The 24,835-nt window shown below is 37.9% G+C and overlaps 1 protein-coding gene across 4 annotated transcripts in view; it reads right to left on the reverse strand.

The window, feature by feature from the left end:
• Positions 1-24,835, reverse strand: part of EXOC2 (exocyst complex component 2) — a 150,860-nt gene that overhangs the window by 41,002 nt on the left and 85,023 nt on the right. For all 4 annotated transcript variants that reach the window (XR_001602697.2, XM_016206378.2, XM_087820693.1 and 1 more), the window contains exons 13-22: positions 24,278-24,343; positions 23,954-24,111; positions 23,446-23,567; positions 22,278-22,339; positions 17,650-17,730; positions 17,117-17,176; positions 16,478-16,539; positions 13,596-13,662; positions 8,814-8,930; positions 1,595-1,736 (exon numbers count right to left, since the gene is read on the reverse strand). Coding sequence is in view for 3 of the 4 variants with exons in the window: in XM_016206378.2 (XP_016061864.1) it covers positions 1,595-1,736; positions 8,814-8,930; positions 13,596-13,662; positions 16,478-16,539; positions 17,117-17,176; positions 17,650-17,730; positions 22,278-22,339; positions 23,446-23,567; positions 23,954-24,111; positions 24,278-24,343 (937 nt within the window). In the remaining variant the exon portion in view is untranslated. The remainder of the gene's footprint in view (positions 1-1,594; positions 1,737-8,813; positions 8,931-13,595; positions 13,663-16,477; positions 16,540-17,116; positions 17,177-17,649; positions 17,731-22,277; positions 22,340-23,445; positions 23,568-23,953; positions 24,112-24,277; positions 24,344-24,835) is intronic.

Genomic DNA, 24,835 nt, shown 5'->3' on the forward strand with positions numbered 1-24,835 from the left:
AGGAGCATTTGTTGTTGAAAGATTTGTTCACTTAGTCAGAGGCCATGCTGACCACAGGTCAGTTTTATCAACAATCTTGTGGTAATGAACTCACAAACTATGACTTAGGGATTTAGCTTTATAAGCTCACTCAGAATAAAGGCTCCTGCTAGAACTACATTATAACATTCTCCCTGGAAATCCTCTTTTACAAATGAAATAGGAGTGATTTTCACAGGTAGCCTAAAGTACCATGACTGTTCTCCACTGGCCATGGCATTTCTTCAGGTCGGATGGCCGATCCAGTGAGACCTGAGTGACAAAAGGGAGTCTAAAGATATGGGAGAACTGCTGTCTAAGCAAAGGAAAAGCAGTCTTGCAGAGGCAACCCAAAGGCCCCGTGTCGGAGCGTGGCTGCAGCGGTGGGCGGTGGAGGTGCACGAGGCACGGAGCTGCTCTGCAGATTGCGCTGTGAGTGCAACGGGAATATGCTGCAAGGATTTTCAGCATGAAACTGACAGGATCTGATTTAAACTTTAAAAGGATATATTTGGGACACAAACTATAACCCAGTTTGGTAACAGCAGAGTCGTATAGAGAAAGGTAATGGAGTTCAGAGAAAAAGATCTATTATGACCAGCTGTAGGTAAAAGGCTTCATATGACTCTCTCCCTCCCTCTAAAACCAATTTTTAGAAAATGTGATAGGTAGCTTGGTTTTATGTGCTGCACACTACTAAATACAAGGAAACCGTATTTTATTAATCAAAGAGTTTCTCTGACTTAACAATCAATAGTTTGTTCCCCCCTCACCGAGGATGTGCTTTTTTAACTGATTTTATAGAGAGGGAGGGAAGGAGGGAGAGGGAGGGAGAGAAAGGGAGAGAAAGGGAGAGAGAGAACGAGAGAAACATCAGTTGCCTCCCGCATGCTCCCTGACCAGGAGTCGAACGCGCCACCTTTTGGTGCAGGGAGATGCTCCAGCCAACTGAGCGACACCAGCAAGGGCACAATAGTTACACATATGATAAAGTAATATACGGTAAAGCAACGTAACAGACTTCCGTTTGACATCACAAAGACCAGACCGGAACTGTGTCAGTCATTCTCCTGAAGGTCAATTTTCTTTGCTAAATTACTATGATAATCTTACTCCTGCACTTTTTCCTTCTACCCTTCACCTGTCAGCATCAATAATTAGGTCTTATGTAGACGTGCCCAGATTTCTTAACTAAATTTTTTGATGATAGTCACAAAGTCGTTGCATAAACTGTCGAAGTTTGTTATACCTATGCAATAAAGGGATAATATCTCAGGAAGTAAGTATGCATTACTAAAAATGATCACGTATTGTAAGATATAATTAATTATTCTCTGGAGTTCAAAAGTAACTAAGTCATTAAGTATTAATAATTAAAAAGTGTACTAAATTCCAGACTATCAAGAAATAGGCTTAAGCTAATAAAAAGTTACGAACTAAAATCTCTTAGTAAATATAAGAAGTGTGAATAAAAAGCATTTTAAGCATATGTTAATCGATAAGAAGCATATCCATATTTATTACTCTAGCTGTATTAGACTATTTTTAGAGAACCTGAATAACTGAGACCACTTACCTGTTGGAGGCAGGCAGTCTTTCCAATCGAAATAGCCTGCATAAATCCCAGGTTCCAAGGAGCCAACGATGGGATCTGCCTTCAACTCAATGTAATTCTCAAACAGTCTTTGGTCTAATTCTTTCAAGGAGGCCATGCTAACCTAAAAACACATAATAAAGAGTAATTATAAGGTGTCCATTTGAGGGTGAAGGAAAAGGTAATAATGTAAATTTAAAAGTACTTCAGCATATTTTAAAGTACATATCAATTTTCCTACAAAAAACACATCTTTATTTTATTTATGTACAGTAATGAAGACCATTTTTATTTTTAGTACAGCTCTTCCGGGGAATCAGGATGAATCCCATGTGTGGACTACAGGTCATTTACAGAACGTCCAGCCCATGTGTACTGGGAGTTCCTGCCGGAGGTGGGAGTAGACAGGGTGAGGAGGTTAGTGAGCACCAGTCCAACAAGTCTGTGCCGCCTCACTGGCACCCAAGAGGCCAAGCAGTGACAGTGGGCGCGTGGGGCACCAGGTGTGGGGAGTGAGGGGGTCTGTGCCCACATTCCTCTGCAGTTACAGCGGGCGGGTGGGGCACCAGGTGTGGGGAGTGAGGGGACTAGGCCCAGGGTCCTCTGCAGTTACAGCGGGTGGGTGGGGCACCAGGTGTGGGGAGTGAGGGGGTCTGTGCCCACATTCCTCTGCAGTTACAGCGGGCGGGTGGGGCACCAGGTGTGGGGAGTGAGGGGACTAGGCCCAGGGTCCTCTGAGGTGGACTGGTAGCCTGGCTGCTTCCACACCACTGATCATGAAATACAAGCTTCTCTTCAATATCAGACCAGGCTTTAAGAAAGCTAATGTTGGAAACCAAACCCACAGCGAGAGTCTCACAGCTGCAACAAGAACACCTGTTAAGCAGTGAGATTCAACTGTAAGAGAAAAGGCAACAACTAAACTTAGAAAAGTAATGAAAACCCTTAATGAGATTAAAGCATAATAAAAACTAGACTTCATGAAGATAAAACACGATTTCCAAAGCTAGCAACGGACTAGATTAATTGAAGAAACTACTGGTCACTGTAAGATTAAAATTAAGTGCAGTTAAGTACAGGAAAGCACAGAGTAAAAATGTAAAGATGTAGAAATTATGAAGTCTTAGAAGGCAGATCCAAGAGCAAAAAAAAGAAATAAAGTTCAAGTAGAGAACTATGAGCAGTTAGAGAAAAGGTAATAATTAAACAACCAATAGAAGAAAATTTAACTGGATCTAAAGACAGAGTCTGTAATCTAAATAGGCTTGCTGACTTCCAGGCTAGACTGATAAGACACTATACACATCTAGGCAAATACTATTAAAGTACCAGTTTTCTAAAATAATAAAAAGAGAAACAGAAATTCTTTCAGGCTTCCAGATAAAAAAATAATTCACCTACAAAGGAAAACAATTGGCCTGACATGAGCTTTCTCAGATGCAGCACTGTAACCAGAAATCACTGGAATCACATTTGTAGGAGTAAAAGAAATGCAATTCAAGAGTCCTTACTTAGCTAGGGCACCATTCACTAACAGAGTCCAGAAACATATTTTTGAATACGCAAAACTTCAAAGAATACATCACCCATGTAACCTGAGAAAGGGCTCTAACCTAAAAGCAAACACACCAGACTGAGGAGAACAACTGAGGAAACAGTGGTTCTATAAACACCAAAGAAATTAAACCAGTCACTAAAATCATCTCACAATGAAAATGCCAGGCCTAGAAGGTTTTACCAGAGAATTCTTCTTAATATTCAAAGAACAAATAATTCCAATCTTACACAAACTTTTCCAGAGGGAGGAAAAGGAGACTCTCTCTAGTTCATTTTATAAATTAGTAGAACCTACATATAGCAACATGAATAAATATCAAAACGATATTGAGTAGAAAAAGCAGGATAGAAAAATACATACCATAGAACCCCATTTATGCTATTTAAAAACCCAAAACAGGTAATATGAAACAAAGTATTGTTTCAAATCCACAAAGTGCAGCAGTGACGCCACAGGGAAAGGAGGGGGTGCAAACAAAGGGCAGGCACGGAGGACTCTGGACGATGCTCCGTTTCTTCACCTGGGTGGTGGGGGCGCGTGCTCATTTTATTATTCTTATATCTACATAAGATCTATTCTTTTGGAAAGATAAAATATTAAATAAAAGGGTTTTTTTTAAGAAACATCAATGTGAGAGAAACATCAATTGGTTGCGTCACACATGCCCTGACCGGGGCTGGGACTGAGCCTGCGACCAAGGCACGTGCCCTTGGCCACAATCGAACTCAAGACCCTTCAATCCTCCAGCTGATGCTCTAACCACTGAGCAAACCAGCCAGGGCTATTTAATAAAAATTTCTGAAAAAAGTGTGTAATCTGAAAAAGAAGTATACCAATATTAAGCTAACCCAAGGTAATGCGCTGAAATGCTATTCTGGGGTGTGAAGGAAGACGGGTCGGAAGAGGAAGATTAGATTTTCCCTGTACTTCGGGAGAACAGGTAAGGAGAGGCCCGAAGGGGCTCTTCACAGGACCAGACGTCTGTATCCGAGATAGGCTTGAGGGGTGACAAGATGCTGTCGAGTCGAGACTGAGGACCCGGCATTCCAGACAGTACAACACAGGCTGTAGGTAAATGTTCTTACAGTAGAGCCTGGTAAGCTAATGCTGAGTCAACGAAGGAGCAGACAAATTGCATGAAATGTCCAAGGAAAGATGAGAGGCTAGCGGAACGGGGGGCGGGGGGGGGGGCGGGCAGGGGAGATGTGCCATGGGAGAAAGGTTCCAACTGTTCAACCGCCAGCCTAAGGGACTTAGGTTTTCCTCTGCAGACAGAGAGGAGCACTGACCTGCGGGAGGGAGAAAGGGCAATATAGCCAGGCCTGTACCTCTCAAAGCCCATCCACAGATGAGGAGCTGGAGAGTGAAAGAATTGAGAGATTAAGCAAAGAATTTGGGAGGGAGGCTCCTACAACAGCACAGTGGTGACAGAGGACTGAGTTTAGACAGGAAGAGCAAATGGGAGAGGCGGAGTCAGGTTCAGAAGACGGTTCCGGGCTGAACTGAGAAGGCTCAGCATAAACCCTCGTGGGGCATGGAGTCAAGAACGATTGCCAGGTGCCTGGCCTGCTCATTCAGCAACTACTGGCTAAGACAGAAAGCAGATAAAGAGAAGCTGATTTGAAGAAAAAATATTATTTTTGTTTGGGCCAGTTGATCTGAAATCACAGTAGAAACTTCTGATGAAGATGTCTGGTAGGAAATAGAACTGAATCCTAGGAATGCTAAGAAGGTTAAAAATAAATATTTTGGGAATCATGGGCCTGGATGATAAATGAAGCAGCAGGAGAGGATGAGGTCTCCTACGGAAACCGCATAGAGTGTGCGGGGGAGCAAAGTGCAGCCCAGGAAGAGGAATAGCAGAGGGAGGGTGAAAGACAACTATCTAAGGCGTAGGAATTTATCTGCTCAAGTTCAAGGTTTCTGATGTAGCAATCCCACATCATGCTGCAGGACTGGTGAACCAATGGTTTTCCCTATTTACTTCCTAAACCTCCCTAACTTTCCAAAGAGACTTAGAGCCTTTCTCTCATCTCTGCAACACCACCTTTTATGTGAAAGCTTATATCCTTCCTTGATTTGGGAAAGCTTTTCTGAATTACTTTCTGTATTGGGGAAGCAACATTATAAATTACATAATTTATAAATTATAAGGTCTTTGGGTCCTTAATACTGTACTATCACTTTATGTCTGTCTGTTTCCTTCTTCCCCTTCCCATTTACACAAGGGACTCCAGGCCACTAAATAGGGTTGAAAATTAAGTTCAGCCCTGGCCAGGTAGCTCAGTTGGTTAGAGTGCTGTCGCGATAAGCCAAAGTTTTGGGTTCGATCTCCTCTCCGGTCAGGGCATATACAAGAAGCAACCAGTGGCCCTGGCTAGTGTGACTCAATGGGCTGGAGCATGGTCCCATGCCCTGAAAGGTCCCGGGTTCAATTCCTGGTCAGAGCACATACCTAGGTTATGGGTTGGATCCCTGGTCAGGGTACATATGGGAGGCACTGATGTTTCTCTTTCTCTCTCTCCATCTCTTTTTCTCTCTCCCCTTTCCCTTCTCTCTAATATCAATGATCCTCACTCTCTAAAATCAATGCAAATATCCTCAGGTGAGGGTTAAAAAAAAAAAGCAGAGCAACCAGTGAATGCATGAATAAGCGGAACAAATCGATGTTTCTCTCCCTCTTTCCTTCTCTCTCCCTCCCTCCACCCCTCCTTCCTCTAAAACCAATAAATAAAAATTTAACAAAAACTTAAATTCAGTATTTAGTAGGCAGGGACACATCTAACCAATTTATAATTCCTGCCCGTAGATCTTAAATTCCGAAATGGATTAATTTACAACTAATTTATTTTATTAAAATAGCCTCTAAACAAAATTTAGCTAATTTGTATTATGAAGAGATGGGAGAAATAAAACAAAGTGAGGATGTAAGCTATAGTCATTCATATCTGTGAATTCAAATGGTTTGATACAAAATTTAAGAATTATATACAATTAAGCTAAACATAATCAAATATGAAAATATAGCACATATGGTTCAAGTGACACAAAAATCTTTAAAACTGATTGCTGTAGGTAAAGAATATTCCCTGGGAGTATTCAAAAAGAAAACTGCCCTCCTCCAACCCCCATGTTGGAGCAAAACCTCAATCAAGAATTTAATGACAGACTTGTTTAATGACTACAGTCCCAAGTAAACTGAAAATCTGCAATTATCAAACTCTAAATTGGACGTTTGCTTTATAACGACTAAAACAGGTTCAAATAGAATTTTATATATGTAAAAAATTTCCTTGGAATTATATAATTACAGCTACTACAATTTTCCTATTCCTTTGGTGCATTTCCATGGGAGCAATTTTGTTATTTACTTTAAGATACATGGTGCTGGGCCAGAAAGCATTCTGGATTTAAAATGAGAAAACTTAATGTTGGGTCCTGCTTTACTCTGCTACTAAATAGGTCAAATCATTGCTTTCTCTGAGCAACTTTCTATATGAACAAAATGGAGTTAATATGCTAATACCTTAATTACTCCACAGGGTTATTTGAATCAAATATAACTATATATAGGAAATCATTCCAGCTTTAAATGATCATTGGTCACTAAATTTAATAAACTCCTAACCAGCACTTGGTTATTTGTGTACTATTCCATATTAAAATTCTTTTTACTTCTGAAGATGGGGAACAAGATTTAGGGAATTAACACCTGGTCATTTTCCTTCTACTGGTAACCAGAAGTACCAATGAGAAAGCAGGAGAAAATAAGCCCAGGTGAAGCCTTGGCAAACCACCAGCTCATACCTGGAAGGAGGCCTGAGAGAATGTCTAGTGTCCAGTGACACTCAGCGAGAAGCCCACAGTGAGCCTTTATCTCCAAAGGGAAAGAGCGGGTGCCAGTAACTCATGTGACCTGCACGCCCTGACTTTTCAGGGATCTTGCCTCTAGAGCTCTCTGTCATTTGAAAACAGATTGTGAAAAACAGCAGCAGTAGGCAACCTTTTCTCCCTTAACGTAAAAATATATTTTACTTGGTTGGCAACATGTAATTAATGAATTTACTCATAACAAACCGAATGAATACAAATGCTATCATTTAAATCTAGTTCACTATTTACACAACTGAATAATCTCAAATATCACTGGTCAATTAAAAAATTTCCAAATTTTCAATGAGAAAAATAACCTACCACTTATTCTAAGCTGCACCCCCAATTCCTTCATGTTACTTTGGTCTCAAAATGATTACAAAGACTAGTGACAGTATCTAAGCCTATTTATATGTCACTTTCATTCTACTTCTTAATGATATAAACTGAAACAACAGATAGTTCCTATTTATAACTTTAAAAACCTAAAGAAAACCAAACTTACTGTTTCTGCTATATGTAATTCCTATTCATTTCATGTATTTTTAAATGATTAAAAGTTCAAGAAATATATTGGTGTCATTATTGTTGCTGCATAAAAACAAAGTGTCCACTTTTTACTGCAAGAGAACAACTTACAATTCTCACACAAAAATTTCTGGAAATAAACTCGACTTTTGGCGCTACAGCCTAAGTCACAACATTTCTCATCAGAATGATTAATCTTTACGAAAAGACAGGAAAGCAAGACAGAGCCACCCACTTTGATATTTTCATTCTTTGAAAAAAAAAATCCCAATCAAGCTCATGAACTGGAACCATCATTTGTAAAAAGCATGTAATCAATCAAGAGTACATTTGATTGTAAGATTAACAAGATCATTATCTTTCTCATTCTTTGCACTGAGAAAACTGTACTGACATTAAAAAGTGGTTCCAGCTTAGTTTTACTTAGAAATCTGATAAACTTTTGCCCAGGAACCAACTAACCTTTAATAACAGGGTTGCTTCATTTTTTCCTTCTCTGCTTACTTAACAACACAAACAACAAAACAGGGCTTTCTGAAGCCCTTCTCCACTGACACAGGGTCATTTCTGTTCAACCTCACTACACCCAAGGAGGAGTGTGGAGAGTATGTGTTTTTCAGGTAAAATATTAAGCAAGACATTAAGCCTCCCACAGCTGCTGTGAGCCTGCCTCGTGCATGAGTGTGCGCATGTGTGCATGAGTGTGCTTGAGTGTGCGTGTGTGTGCGGGCGCGCACGTGTCCATGCTCAAGCACCTCGTAGCTGCTCAAGGACTAAAGCGCAAGCATCGCTGCAGACACGCGGAGAGGGGAGAAAGTGCAGACAGGCGGGGAGAGGTTTTTCCTGCAGGCTCAGGGCATCTGCTGTTGGCTCTAAGTAAACATTTTAATCTAAAAGGAGCCAAATTCGAGATGATTCTTAAAGGTTTGGGTTTTATGCCTGTCGGTCATTATTTTCTTTCCTCGCTTTTGAGTACCTTAGGTGGGGAATAAATCAGCTCTAACCTTGGGGAACTTTGCTCTTGAGGAAAGAAGAGAGTATTAAATTAATTATTCCAGGTGAATTATGAGAAGGACGGGAATCGCATAAAGACAGAGTGGGATGAAGCGGCGGAAGGAATGTGGGTGTGGGGCGGGCAAGACAAGGAAAGAACAGGAAAGCAAAAGAAAGGGTGCTGAGAAAAAAGTGTGGAAACTAAACTGATAAAACAACCAACTTGTCCATTTAACATAATTCATTTACCTGTGTTATTTTCTCTATTCCCTGGAAGTTGTGCTTTTCAAAATGTTCTGCTATATTTAGGAACGTGTGACGTTGCAGGTAGCAGCAATTACTTAGGACTATCAAAAGTTGCTGTTCCTAAAAGTAAAACAAATTTTTAGAAAATTACATTTATAGTAACAAACTGAGAGTCTAACAGGTCTCATTTACCACTTATTACATTTAATTATAATCTCTTTGTATTTAATATCAATATTTAATACTTTGGTTTTCTTGGCTCCTCTTTCCCAATATTAACAGAGAGAGGAACATAACACAATTCTACAGCTCTAACTGCTCGTTATTACATAATACACTAAGAGTCAAATACTGCTGGCTTTGAAATGTAACAGCTGTACAGAGAAGGACATTGATGAAACACAGTTAACTAAAGTCGGATCAGCTGATGTTCAAACAAAAGCAGTTCTCGTTATTAGTTATTCTACTTAATACTTTGTGAAAAAAGCTATAAAGAGGATATTTTTAAGTGATTGCAAAAAAACTGTAGAAACTCTCAGAAAATCGTTTATAAGAAAATTATAATACAATCCATATGATGAGCTCCTTCAAAAACGTGGAACTTCACAGAATTTTTTATGCAGGACAGTCTCCCTCTCTTGGGGAGTGAAGGACTGACTCCCCAGTGTCAGTAATAGACAGGACTAGAGCCCCATGTTCAATACTCTCCAGAGTTCTAGCTGCTTAAAGTCCTTTCTCATCAAAACCACAGGCCCCAATGCTGATAAATAAAACATCTCTTACCGTTCAGAAGAACCATTTTTGTGAATGAAATTCCAGGAATGTCATCTGTCACTGCTGCTGAGGCTCACAGAGAGCCCTTTCCTGGTGCTCCCTTAGGTGTAGGAGCATTCTCTGGTCAAATGTGACTAATTTAAGGCCTTAGTTTAAGATCCTTTGACTAAAGACTAAGGCTAAAACCAATTTCCAGGAAAACTTCTCACCCGTATTTGTTTCCTGTTTCATATGTAATCAGAGTAACTTATGATAAAGTCAGTATGATAAACACAGAAATAAATAGGCCCCTGTCCTTTGAGGTATATAAACCACAGATGAAATATACTTTTTAAACTCAACTGCCAAACTGACAAATTATCTCTCTCAATAATTTCATTTGGCCCCATCAAATTTTTAAAAACTTTCTAAATTTAATGTTCAGACACTTAATATGTTCCTGTCTTTATTTCTGGCAGAGTGTATCTATTCAATGCCTTCTCTGGTCAACAACAAGTATAATTAAAAGGCCAAAGAATTAGTAAGGCACCTTCAAGCAAATGAAACACTGTTGATGGCCCTGATGAACTCTGGGTGGGAAATGGAGTGCAAAGCAAGGTAACGAGGGCTATGGTGTGTAAGCTCCTCCACACTCTGTGTTTAAATGGCAAGTAAAATCAGAGACAGAACAGCGAACAGCACTGGAAAGGTGCACAGGTGAGGCTGGGGGCTGGGAGGCCATATTTCCTTTTTGCCCCACACCTAGTGTTACCCTTATGCGGTCCTTGTAAATAAAGCACATGAAATAAAAGTAAACATAATGTCTCACCAGCCATTCTACACATGCTGCACTCCCTGAAATTCTCATCTGGACTCCCAGTTAGAAAATCAATTCTTAGTTGCCTTACCCTTCACCTCTTCCCTCCAAATATTAGCCTTATCTAGGAGTCCACCTAAGTCTGCTGCATATTCTGACCCCTACTGACTTTCTTTAGTTGAAGAAAAATGGTTCTTCCCCCAAAATGAAAAAACTACTTGAGTGATTTAAAGTCTTATCCTTAGTAAGTGTTCCCCCCCAATCTAACCATTCAGAAGAAATAAAAGTGGAAGAACAATGAAATAATCAAATTCTTAATAACACAATCTAATAATCAACAGTTTATTAACAATTTAGATGAACGTATGTGTTTGAAAATAACAACCCAACCTATGAAAGGTAGCACTTGCAGATTATGGGCTAGAACCTCATGTATTATTTCAATTATTGCTCACCAAATATCTGAGATGTAGGCATGACCATCCCAATTTTGTCCAGGAAAAAACGACGCCCTCAGTGATATGCCCAAGGTTATCCAATTAGTAAGAAGCAGACCAGGACAAACCAGTCTCCGACTTCAAACCTAGACCTCTTTCTATCTTAACTGCCTCTGCTGGATAACAGAACAAGACCTTAAGAAGATTTCAATAATCTGGACCAAATCTAAAAAGATACCACAGAAGGGGGGAAAAATTAGAAAATAAATTTGGTACCAAATGAATAATTTTGGGAGTAAAATGGAAGAGGTAAGGTCTTGTGAGTAGCAGAAGCAAGTATGAAACTTGGGGGGTTTGGTTGACAGCTCAATTTAAGTCAACAGAGAGATGTAACCTAGTGTGTAGTTCTGGCTGCTTCTCAATAGTCAAGGTCGCACTGGAGTCCTATGTCCACCCTTGAAGAAGAATCAGAGTAGACTCAGAGAAGAACCGTACCAAGTGACTACAAGCATACGAACTGGGAGGTGTCTACGTGATTTAGAGTGTTAGTTAGGAGAAGGGAAGTTTCCAAGCGTACACAGCAGCTGTTTTCAAACACTGGAAAAATTATCATGTAGAAATTAGACCTGTTCTAAAAGACAAGAAAATGGCTGGCAAGGCCTCTCTCACTTTAGGAGGATCTTTCCTCTAGCTCGTGTCCTTCTTGGCCCTCTTTCTATGCTAGCAATGGAAAGAATGGTTTAAACTCTCCCATCAACTTCCTCAGCTCCTGTTCACTCTGACCTTACAGATGGCCCCTAAACTGTCCAATGATGTGGTTCCCCACCATCACACACAGCCTCCTACCTGCCAACACCATGAGGCTCCAGTTTCCATCTGGTCCAGCCCAATCCTCCGCCTGTCTCATATACTGCCAATATTCCTTTGTCTAAGTGCTCTTTCCATCTGTCTCAGGAACACTGTTCTATCTGGATTTCCTCTTTGGTTATTCCTTTACAGAAAACTTCAAGGCTCTCTGCCGTCCATTAAACACTGGTTCCCCCCAATATTACTTTTATATATTTGGCTTTCCTGTCATTCTACCAGTACTTTTGCTAGTATTGTCATCCACTCCCAAGCCTCATATTGCTGATTCGTAATTCTGTATTTAGAGTTTTCTCCTGGGGGACAAATAAGTATATCTAATCCCCCACTAAATATTTCTACCTGAATATCATTATCTAATAGATCTGGTCCCAAACCAAATTAATCTTTCTTTAGAACCTATTTTTTCTGAATTCTCTCTGTCAATGGTACCATTATCTACCTAGCCACCCAAGTAATTAAACCTAGAATAGATTTTATTAAAAATTAATTAAATTAAACTTTTCCCAATATGGGAATATAGACAGGTGCAGCCACTGTGGAAAACAGTATGAAATGTCCTCAGAAAATTAAAAATGGAACTGATCTTTGACCCAGTGATTCCCACTTCTGGGACTATATCCTAAGAATCCCAAAACACCAATGAGAAAGAATATATTCACCCCTATATTTATAATTGCTAAGATCTGGAAATAGCCCAAGTGCCCATCAGCAGATGAGTGGATAAAAAAGCTGTGGTACATTTACACAATGGAATACTATGCAGCTGTAAAAAAGAAGGATCCCTTACCCTTTGATACAGCATGGAGGCACCTGGAGACTATTATGATAAGTGAAATAGGCAAGTCAGAGAAAGAAAAGTACCATATGATCTCACTAATATGTGGAATCTAATGAACAAAATAATCTGATGAACAAAATGGAACTGGAAATGTGTATGCATGGAACAGATTGGCTGGTGCCTGAGAGGAAGGTGTGGGTGACTGGATAAAGAAGGTGAAGGGATTAGCTAAAGAGCATATACACATACCCCATGGACATGGACAAAAGCTTGGCGAAGGCCAAGGGAGGGGGAAAGAGGGGTGGGTGGAGGTGGGCAAAGGGTGGGGGTAATGGTGGGGACACCTCTAATAATGTCAACATTAAAAGTTTCCAATATAAAAATTAAAAAAACAAATCCCTTATTTAGAAATTCATATTTATAAAAATAATTGTAGAAATTATGTAAGGCAGAAAATTTAGGTCTTATGTTTTCTTACTTGATACACACACACATGCACACACACACACACTTCAAGCTAATGACAAACCAGAGAGGGTTATTTTTTTAAGATAGCTGGAGTTTGGATTTCAACAGCTATAATTTATACATGTGATAAAGTATGTGTGAGAATCATCCTTAAATACATGAATATGTTTTAAAAAAAGTGTATACACACACACACACATATACGTGCATATATACACATAAGTGTTTTGTTTTTGCCATGGAACTTTGTGTTCAAATAAAATGGTATTAGGGAACTTACAGATATAAAATAGAGAAAAGCAGAGCCTCTCTGTTTAAAGGGGAAACGTGAAGGGAGCAGGCGTATGTCCTTTGCCTCCTCTCCAACTTTCAAGCACCAGGGAACTACTAGGATACCTAGTTCACACTCAAGAACCTGCATGATGTAGAGAGTAGGTGGAACTAGTTAAGATGCAGCTTCAGCTAAAAAGACTTTAAGTGCAGACTATATATAAAATTGTACTTTTATTAACATTTTCACAAAATAAAACACAACTCCAAAGTACAGAGTAGTATGCTAAAGCACTAATGCAGTAGGTAATTGAGATGGATTTATGAAACAGTCATTTCATAGTTTTAAAATGACATGTTTCGCTATCATCTTAGTTACTTATTGTCTTACTTACAGAAGTCAAACTGAAGTCTTCATGAATACTTCCAAACAAATCAGGGGAAGAAACATCAATGGAAAGACTGGATATAAAAACAACAAAGAGAACAGTTAGCACCAAAGCCCTAAAGTAAAAAATGCTAATAAATGCTATATGTCAACTGCGCCTCAATAAAAACATGCAATGAACCTTATGTTAATTTGACTTTAAAACCTTTTGGTCAGTTCTCTGGGTAGTTGGAATAGAGATGGCAGAGGAGGTAGATCTTGAGTTCACCTCCTCCCACCAACACACCAAAACTACACCAAATACACAGAAATAAGCACAGCAAGACAGGCAAAACGAGGAGACGGCGAAATACGTTCTAAACAAAAACAGGACAAAACCCCAGGAAAAGAGCCTAAATGAAATGGAGATGAGCAAACTATCCAACAGAGCTCAAAGTAACGGCTATAGAAATGCTCAGTGCTTCAACAAAGAGGGAGAAAACCTACCAGAGTGAAGAATACAGTAACTAAAATGAAAAAAACAACTACAGGGAATCGATAGCAGATTAGATGCTGCAGAAGAACAAATCATAGATTTGGAAGACAAAGTCGTAAAAAATCAACTAATCAGAACAGCGAAAAGAAAAAAAGTATGGCGGATCTCTGGGACAACACCAAACATACTAACATGTGCTTGTAAAGAAAAAGGAACCCCTGCTTACGGTGCTGGGATTGTAAATTCGTGCAGCCACTATAGAAAACAGTATGGAGGTTCCTCAAAAACCTAAAATAAAATTACCACACTATCCAAACGTCCTCTCATGGGTATTTATTTTAAAAAAAATACTCGAAAACACTAATTCAAGAAGACATATGTACCCTATGTTCATTGCAGCATTATTTACAATAGCCAAGTAATGGAAGCAACCTGGGTGTCTATAGATGAATGAATGGATAAAGACACTGTGATACACACACAGAGGAATATTGTTCGGCCATATAAAAGAGTAAAATATTGCCATTTGCAACAACATGTGTGGACGTAGAAGGTACTATGGTAGGTGAAGTCAGTCAGACAGAGAAAGACAAATACCATATGATTTCCCTTACATGTGGAATGTAAAACACAAATCAAATGAACAAATAAAACAAACAGAAATAGACTCATAGATACAGAGAACCAACTGATGTCAGATGGGAGGGCGGCGAGGGAAAGGAGGAAAAAGGTGAAGGGGATCAGAGGGGTACGAACTTACAGTTACACAGTAAATAAGTCACAGGGATATTATGTACAGCTAAGGGGATATAGTCAATAATGTAACAGCTTTTATGAAACAGATCGTTACTAGAGTTATCACGGTGATCACTTCTTAAGGCATATAAATGCGGAATCACTATGTTCTACACCTGAAACTAATATAGTATTGTATATCAACTATAATTTTAAAAAATTAATCTTTTGGTCAAAAATCAAATAACTTTTGGTAAGTTTCTAATATTTAACAATTAATAGCTCAAAGTAGACACTATAAACTATTAACATGGGCCATATGAAATTTGCTTTTGGTCTCCCCGATCCTGACTTAATTTAATTTAAAAACAAATCATCAAGGGAGAAAATAACACAAAATTTAATTTCTAGGTACAGACTTACATAATTGAAATGACTGTGACTATCAGAATCTCCATGAAGCTTTTTCAAGCTTGCCTTCATAGTTAACCATTTACAAGTGAGTTGAGTTAGGGAATTAGTTAATAGCTCACAAGTTAACAGATATACAAAATTATGAAGGAGGGAATACCATAAATCTACTGATTAACTTATAGATATAACAATAGCAGGAATTCTTTTCTTTAAACCTGACCAAATGATTTTAGATTTCATAAGGAAGACTTATAGATAAAAATATCAAACAATATTTTAAAATAGAGAAGCATAAAAATATACCAATCTAAAAAATGTTAAAAAATAAACTAATGATAATGGAAACAACACAAGCTGACAGAAAATACAGAATGAGTGAAACAGAATGTAAAATTCTGAAATAAACTGCATTATATATTAGAACTCAGTAATGCATGAAACAAAAATTGTAACCAAACAATAGGAAGGAAAGACTTAATCAATTGTATCAGGGAACTAATTAATAATACAATTTCCTGGTGGATTAATATGTTAAACATACAAAATCAAATTAAAGGAAAATTAGAAGAATTAAGTATTTATTAAGTCTCAGAGAAGTGACAGTTTTCTATACTGAGAGGCAAAAACCAATACCAGGAAATAGATAAAGAGGAAAAAAATTATCCATTTTTCAACTATGAATTTAACAGGGATTTATTTCAGCATTGTGTGTGTCAGAGCATAAATCTTAGGTGCACAAAAGTTACACAAGCCAATGTCATTCAGAAAAACTAGATTTTTAAGAAATCTTATAGCACATTCTGAAAAAATATTAGAAAATAAAAGAATTATCATGTGGATTTGTAAATACCAAGAATCAGTATTTGTCCTCTGCAGCGCAAATAACAAAGCCTGACCCAGAATTAATCCCACTAACATAGTCTTTAACAAGAGTATTAGTGAAATCCTCTAAACCAGGATCGTAAAAGTTAACAAATAAGAGTTATATATTTTATTTTCTACTTTTTTATAAAACTTCATTTGAATAATTACTGAGCTAATCGTGTGTTCAGTTTGCGCAACATGTCTCTAGTAATGCAAAGATGAGTTTAGAAGATAAAGAAATTATGGAAAGAATATAGGTCAAATGTAGAAAAATGTAACTTTCATATAACAATTTCTCTCTCTTACTGGAAGTCTTAGGATATAAGACCAAATATATAACATCAGTCTGTATTTTCAATTGTCCTAAATGCATGAATGAGATGAATTTCAGTTTTACGTACTGTGTAGTATCTACATCCGCATCAGGCTTGGTGCTCAATTGTTCCAGACAATATATAAAAATCTAAGTAAAAGAATATGAAGTTTCAGTGACATGAACTCTTAGATTCTAATCTATTTCAACATTAAAATAATTTTATGTAAATATAAAATTCAGAAATACGTATCCTTATAAGAGGTATGTATTTATGAATGTATGTATATATATCTCCCATGATACAATATACATCTATCAAAGTATATTGCATAAGTAACAGAAAGTTAAAAGCACCTATATTTTGATAGATATTGAACTTGCATATATTTTAGAAAAAACACCTTTTCCTTTCTCTCACTCACGCACATGCTCAACTTTCTTTGTGTGTCCACAAAGGACTGGTCCCAAAGAAGGAACTGCACACTCATGTCATTTCATCCGAACACAAAACAGGGAGAATATAAATGAAATATTGGAGTACTGTTAAAACAAACTGGAATTTTACCTTGACCTTTGTTACCTTACTTACTATAAACTATTATATACTGATAAAAATACATATATTTACTATAATGTATGTTATACATATATTCTAAATAAGAGGGGGTTGACAAGTAATTTGCATTATTTCAGGCTCAGGGTATCAGTGTTTTTACTTTATTACCTGCATGATATTGATGCTTAGTTGGCAAACCTCCTCTTGTGTTTTAGGTTGCTGAAAGACCTGTAAAGAAGAATTTTGGTGAAAATTTTTGGACTTACCTAAGAAAATAAAATTTTATGAAGTTCAGTATAAAAAGTAAAACTGCTTCTAGTGTGTATAACCTTACTTTGAAAAGGGACATGAATGAAGAGCTGGACTACAGGTAGCGAGGGTTTCTACCTGCAGTGATTTTGCTCTGAGAAGACACTGATGTGGAGCTGCTTAGCAACACCTAAGTCACTTGTTTCCCTGGTATACAAAGTGTTAACAATGCAAGCAGTCTACCTACAACACTTACATTCACATTTTTAACTTTCATCAGCCTCTCTTGGAATCAAGAAATCAACAGCCTATACATATAAATGAAATAAAACAAACCAAGCAGTCAGAGGGAAAAGCTCTTCAGCTGAAATGACTCAAAAATTTACAACTGTGATTCCCAACAGTTCATTGGGAAAGTCTGCAATAGAGATGGAATAGAACAGAAAACTTACACTGGCTTCTCCGGGCTTACAGTCTAGAACTCCTTTAAGTGATTGCAGAGAATGGACAATGCACTGTTCAAACTGGTATGGCTGAAGGGAAAAAAAACACATGTATCTTAAAATTCAAAATAAGCAATGGTTATTAAGATATTAAAAAAAGTGAATATAGCCAAAAACTCTCAATTTTTCAGATTTTATGGAAAGAAACAGAGAAACAAACTGATAATCCAGTCATCGAGGGCCATAGTCTGAATGAGCTCGATCTCTCAGATCTTCCACATGCTGGTACTGTTCAAGAAAATTTAACGTTAATAATGAGCTGGAAAAGACCCAAGATCTTTAAATTAAAAAGTCATGGCAGTCATTTCCTACATGCATTAAATCAGAAAATTAAATTTGAAAAATGTGCAACAAATAGCATTCAAGAGAAATTTGAATGAGTCCCATCATCTTAGCTTCTAACTGTATTTAAGGTTTTACTTTGTGCCAGGCATTCTCCAGGTGATAGGAATATAAGAGTAAGAAAGACAGAGTTCTCATTAAGTGTAAATTCCAGGGAGACATTAACCATAAAAGAAAGATCAACAGAGCTCTTTCAAAAAACTCTTTTTAAAAGTAAAAAGTACAGAAGTAAAGTAAGCACAAACCCAAACTAATTGTCATGAAGAAAACAAGTGGAACTCAGAGAAAAAATGGTGATGAGGATCTGTTCTAAACAGGATGGTTAAAGGCCCGAGACAGTGAGAACATTTCAGCTGAGAGTTGAAGGACAAGAGGAACCAGTCCCTAAAAAGAAAAGGGAAAGAGGGACATGAGCTCGGAGAGAAGAGCAGTATGTGCCTAGGCCACACCCAGGGTGGGCAGAGCCTGACGGGGCTGAGGGGCCACAGTGTGTCACAACCACTGAGCATGAGCTTGGACGCCAATAGATGAAGCAAAGGATCCGGATTCCATTCAGGGCTGTAGAACTGTGCAAGTCTCAAAGCTCCATTAAATCAGCTCTGTGCAAAAATCTGCAGTAAGAACCTCTCCTCAAAGCACATTTCAATTTTTAAAAGAGTTGGGGAAAAAGGAGAAAGAGACACCTGTATACAAGGGGAAAAGAAGGCAAGCTTATTTTCCAATAAAAAGGAACCCAGACTTAATGAAAGCTAAAACAGAGCAACTCTAATGCCATTTTAATACTGCACTTGGGAGCCACGAGAGGGCACCATGAAAAACACTTAAAAGCAGAAGTACCAAAAAAAAAAAGGGGGGGTTGGTGTGTATAGGATGAAATACTAACTGTGCAGAGAGTATTTTAAGAGTCAAAATGTTTGCCAGATACCTGATCTTATCCAGCCAATGTACATGACTCAACAGGAATGAAAACCTAAGATGTTAACATAATAGAATTAAATCCAAAATTCAACTGTGGGCAGTTAAATGTTGAAATTCATGTGTGGTAATTGAGATTTCTTCTGTTAAAATATGAACTAGGTTTTCTTATTTTTGTTTTATATCTATATTAATATAATAAATGGATACTGAAGATCCCAATGAGCAGTTTCAGTTGAACTAGAAGTAAGTAATAGTGAGGAAACAGTGCTATCTCTGCATATTACAGTGAATCACCAATTTGGCTGACCAAAAGGAATTCCCACAAATCATTCCAGTTCTTCTGAAAGAAGAAAATTCTCAGATTTATCCACATTTTAAAAAGAGAGTATATTCAAGATGAGAAGAAACCAGGACGCTTCCCAACCAGCTCCTGCAGAGCGTGGGAGTGAAGTTCACACTGACGATGATACTCCAGCTGAAAGAACAGTCCTAAGGAGGCAAAGCTGTGTTCATTCCTCTAACGTGGTAAAGGAATGTTTTCCTATCTGTCACAGGGAAGGAAAAACCGAATCTCATTTCAACCAAATGGTTCTGGTGCTATAGAAATGTTCACAAAATATACATTAGAGATATGTAATTTAAGTCAGTGTTCAAAGTAAGAGTTTTAGTTAAGTTAAAAATACTCCAAGCTGAAACCTAGACTTTTATTCTAAGCACTGAAACTTTCTCTCTTAAGTGAGGTCCATGCTGAATGGTGAGACCCATGCTCAGCGTCATCAAGCCTGTCTTGTCGGCATGCTTCTTCAACAACATCTGATGAGCAGGACTGTCTGGCACCACGAGTGTAACTTTCTGTGGGCCATTCAGCTACAAGGAGCAGTGTGTTTAGTTTTCTGGCTTGTGTGTGTGAGGCCCAACGTGAAGTTAGTTATAGAGGAGACAGTTTCTTACTACTACAGTTAAAATTTCATTTCCACAAATCTCAGCTGGAACAAATCAAAACCAAGCAGCAAGGGAACTTGCTGTCTCTCTGCCCCAGCTTATTTCATTTGCAGTAAGTTTTTCAGTATTTGATGGTCCAAGGGTCCCCTTCTTTAGCCTGTCTTCCAGACTTGCTGTGATAAATCAGTGGGAGAGGGTTACATGAAAGAGCTTTGAAAATACTACGGCATAACAATAAACTTAAGATACTATTAGAGCCCGGCCGGGCGGGGCTCAGCGGCTGAGCGTCCACCTGGGACCCAGGAGATCAGGGTTCGATTCCCGGTCAGGGCACATGCCTGGGTTGCGGGCTCGATCAATGACTCTCTCATCATTGATGTTTCTACCTCTCTCTCTCCCTCTCCTGTCCTCTCTCTGAAATCAATAAAGATATAGTTTAAAAAAAAAAAAAAAAAAAGATACTATTACAGTGGCCTCAGTATTACAGGTATTAGTTGAATGAATAAAACTCCTTTATTGCGCACAAAGCTTTGTAGTTCAGTGCCCTATTGTACAGCATCTCATTTAATCTGAACTAGCAGCACTGTGAAAAGTGTTCTGCTGCTTCCTTAACGAGGGCAGAGGTTAGTGGCTTCTTTAAGACTGCATGGCTATGACAGAGCAGAACACAGGACTGAACCAGACTGATTCCAGAGCCAGTGCGGCATCTGCTCCGATACCAGCGCTGTCCCGCAAAGGTATAATCTGAGCCCCAGACACAAGCCATGCATACAGTTTCAGGTTTTCCAGTAACCTCATTAAGAGAACTAAAAAGAAAAGCTTAATTTTAATAAAATTTATGTAATGAAATATATCAAATTATTATTTCAACATGTAATAAATATAAAAAGTTGAGATATTTCACATTCTTTCTTTTTGTACTGAGTCTTTCAAATTTGATGTGTATTTTACATGAGCCATGCTTCAAGTGGCTGCTGTATTGGATGGCACAAGGTCTGTCCAACCTCCTTCCTCTAAATATTTAGTATGATGGAATTAGTTATAGAATAGTTTGTATTTAAACACAAATCATTATGAAAAAGAAACCAAATGAATCAAAACAGGTTTTTTAATTAAAAAATTCCTTTAAAATATGGTTACGAGGGATTATTTAAAATAACAAGTTCCCCTAATTTCAAGCATGATTTAATTTACAAATATGTGGAAGGAAGCACTGCTCTCCTAAACCACATTGTTATACATATAAAGGAAGGGACACTTGTACACATTTGTGTCAACTGAAGAAAGAGCCTTGACCTTTGGAGAAACAGAAGGAAAAATGTCAACTTGTCAAAAACTCAATTGTGAAAGGAAGACTGTCAATTAGAAATGCAGAAATTCGAGGAAATAAAGAAATATTACATGGGATTATTGCTTCTCAACAACCTGACTCAAATAAGTCATGGGGACATAATGTGCAGCACAGGGAATACAGTCAATGACATTATAATAACTTTGTGGAAAAAATGGTAAAGGGGGAAAAACCTGACTTCGCCACCACTTTATAAATTTGGCAAATCAAAACCATTTTATTCTAGTTTCCTTACCCACTCACTGAGTAGGCAGAAACTGGTCCATGACAAAGACATAAAACACGGTAACTGATGAAAACTATTCTCAAAGGTGGTTTTTTGAATCCTCACCCGAGGATGTTTTTCCATTGCTTTTCAGAGAGTGGAAGGGAGAGAGGGAGAGAGAGACACCGATGTGGGAGGGACATCGACTGGTCGCCTCCCGCACGCACCCCGACGGGGCCGGAGATCGAGCCTGCCACTGGGGTACGTGCCCTCAACCAGAAACAAACCCGAGGCCCTTCAGGCGCGGGCCAGCGCTCTAACCACTGAGCCAAACCGGCCAGGGCCAAAGGTATTTTGAAAACCTAAAATTCCCATCTGAAAAAGTGATCATTCTTCTGAATGAAGAGATCACGGCCACCGGACCAGCGTATATATCTGGAGGAGTTTGCTGTTGTTTTGTTTTGGCCTAGAAACCAGCCATAGCATTTTTTTCTATCCTGCTTTTATGAAAAATTCAAGTTGCTGAGTAACTTAGAATTAAGCATAATCTCTTAGAAAATACAGTGAAACAAAACTAGTAAGTGATACAATGAAAATGATTATTCCAAAAAAAGTCCACTTTTTATTAATTTTTAAGTATGTGTGGTTAGTGTTCAGTAAAAATGACCCTGAGAAGAAAACTTTAAGTAATTTATTTTTCTATTTCCAGAAACTATTTAGCTTCAATAGAGAGCACATGCTCCTTATTAATACAATAAATCATTTACTTCGAATATAATATGCACTAATGATTAGCCATTTAAGAGAATTTAAACTTACTAGAGAAGTCAGCCCTTCATTATCCACAACCCAGTCCTCCTTCTCAGCCAACCTCTTCACTTCTGTAGGGAAAACAAAGACACGAGTGCTTTTCACTTTAGTTATTTCCCTGAACTTTATAGAGATACAAATCTATGGGTTAGGGTTTTAAATTGTTTTTTATAGGTTTGTAAAACATTGGTGAAACTAGGTACAGAATTTAATTCTGGTAGACTCAAGGATTTAAATGTGATCACTGGATTTTTCTAATAAAACATTAATGTAAGTAAAATTTTTGACTACATAGCCCAATTTGGAGAATGCTAGACTAGGTTTAATACTAATGTTAGACATTTATTACTTATTCAGCACCGCTGATAATATTAAACATGTACAAAATAACTCTACAATGTTTTTTTCCTTAAATTTCTAATGAACAATTTAGATTCTGTTTTAACCCTATGCATTCTTGACAATGGCAGTCTGATTCTCACTTGGCTAAAGGAATGTGACCTGTCCAAGCCTTTAGCACTGTGGTCTGGTTTAGGTCCCTGAGAGGAGGAGGTAGTGAATTAAGAGGACACTGTTCAGTTTCTCACTGGATTCCACTCCTTTTCCATTTACAGAGTGTATTAGCACCAATTCTGTACAGACGTGAACTTCTTACTGATGGTAATGATGATAGTCATGCCTAAAGGGCAGCCTTGTAATGATAATCTTAATTGTTTTTTATAACTGTATGCAAAAATCCCCCAAACTCTAGAAAGTATGAAGAAAATGAGCACTACCTATAATTTCTGCTACTTGAAGAACCACTGCTAACGGTCTTTCTTCTGATTTTACATTGCTCTTTCTAAATTAAACTTTTCAAATACACATATATATTTTTTCAAAAATGGGATAACAGTTTATATACATTTTATATTCTACTTTTTCTACTTAACATTGCCTAAGGATGTTTTTATAGCCTTAAATATTTTTCAAGTATATCCATCTTTATTTCTGCATGGTCTGGTGTCTCAAATTTTTTAGAAATTCCTTTTGAGAAAGTTCTATTGAGCAGCTACAGATGTTCTAAAATATTCAAATTTCCATAAACTTCTTGGTTTCAATGATTTGGAAACTAGAAAGAGGTGACATATTCAGATAACCATTGTCTAGTAAATGTCATCAATTTTTCTTAATATACCTTCCGCTGTGTGTTGCAGTGTGACCACCACACAACGAACTCGGAGATCCAAAATAAGATCCTGGATCGTCTGTAACATGTCATTGGGAATTTCAAGGGCAGTCAGTGATTCATAAGTAAGCCTATATAATAAACACAATGAAACAAAAGTGAGCAGAGCGCAAACAAAGCAGCCCATCACCATTTTGGCCACGCTGTAATAATTCATCATGGAGCTTAGAAGCTGCAATATTATGTTGAAAATAAGATAAAAGTAAGACCATAAGATGGATTATAATATAACACTAACACTATGTTAAACAATGTAAGATGCACAACCAGTATGACACGCTCATCAAACGTAAGACCAGGAGGCTTTGAGAGCTGCTAGATGACACAGGAAACAGTGGGGCAGAAGGACACAAAGTAAAATTCTTCGTAGGATATATTAAAAATCTATCACATCCCGAGTATTTATTTTGACAGACAAAAAAATTTACCCTTTTCAGGAAAATGTGTTCCTGTTTACCTTATGGTCTGGATGACATGAGCGAGCCACTGTCCAGAGAGCTCAGGCTTCACCTCCCAGCCTCCATACTGTCTCAGGCCACCCTCAGGGATGCTGAGCGGGAGCAACGCTCCACGGATCAGCTTCACGAGACACTGCATTACTTCCTGAATCATTTTCTAGACAATAATAAAGAAATAAACTGCAGTAAAAGTCACTAATTTGATTAAATCAGATGAAAGATTCTGCTTGAGAGAGGATGAATATATTGACCGTAAATAGTCTTCTACTGTGATTGAGAAAACCCTACCCTGTGAAAAGTCTACATATTTATCCTTAACTTACCTTAAAATCATTTTGCCTTTGCCTGACGTTCTTCGATCTTTCAATCTGGCCTGACTTCTCAGCAGTCTTAAAAATTAAAAAACAAACACACATTTATCTTTTGAAATAAGTTACAAAAATAAGAAATGCTTTAGGGGTTGTATACAGAAAACCATGAAGTGTGGCTCTAACTTGATGAAAAGAACTGCATAAGAAACAGTCTAACTTTCTGATTAAAGGGTGATTAACAGGAACCTTTCTTATTCTAGCAAAAAGTTAGGAGTCTTCCTAAAACACAAAAGTACAATTCCCAAAATGAACATAAGTATTAACTGACACTACCTTTCTTTATAGGGACATTTCTTAGGTCATTTTCATCAAAAATCTGATATAGTTAAACCTAAAAGTATCATACCCATGGTAACATTCTCAATACCATTTCTCACTGACCAGAATTGAAATAAAGATGAACTCCAGATTAATGTCTAGTAATCTCAGGACATCCATTCCACTCCCTTGACAAATATTTTTATGCATATAAGCATTACATCTGACATTTTATATTTAAAAAATTACAAA

This window comes from Miniopterus natalensis, chromosome 9, assembly GCF_054644295.1.
Source record: "Miniopterus natalensis isolate mMinNat1 chromosome 9, mMinNat1.hap1, whole genome shotgun sequence".
NCBI lineage: Eukaryota > Metazoa > Chordata > Mammalia > Chiroptera > Miniopteridae > Miniopterus > Miniopterus natalensis.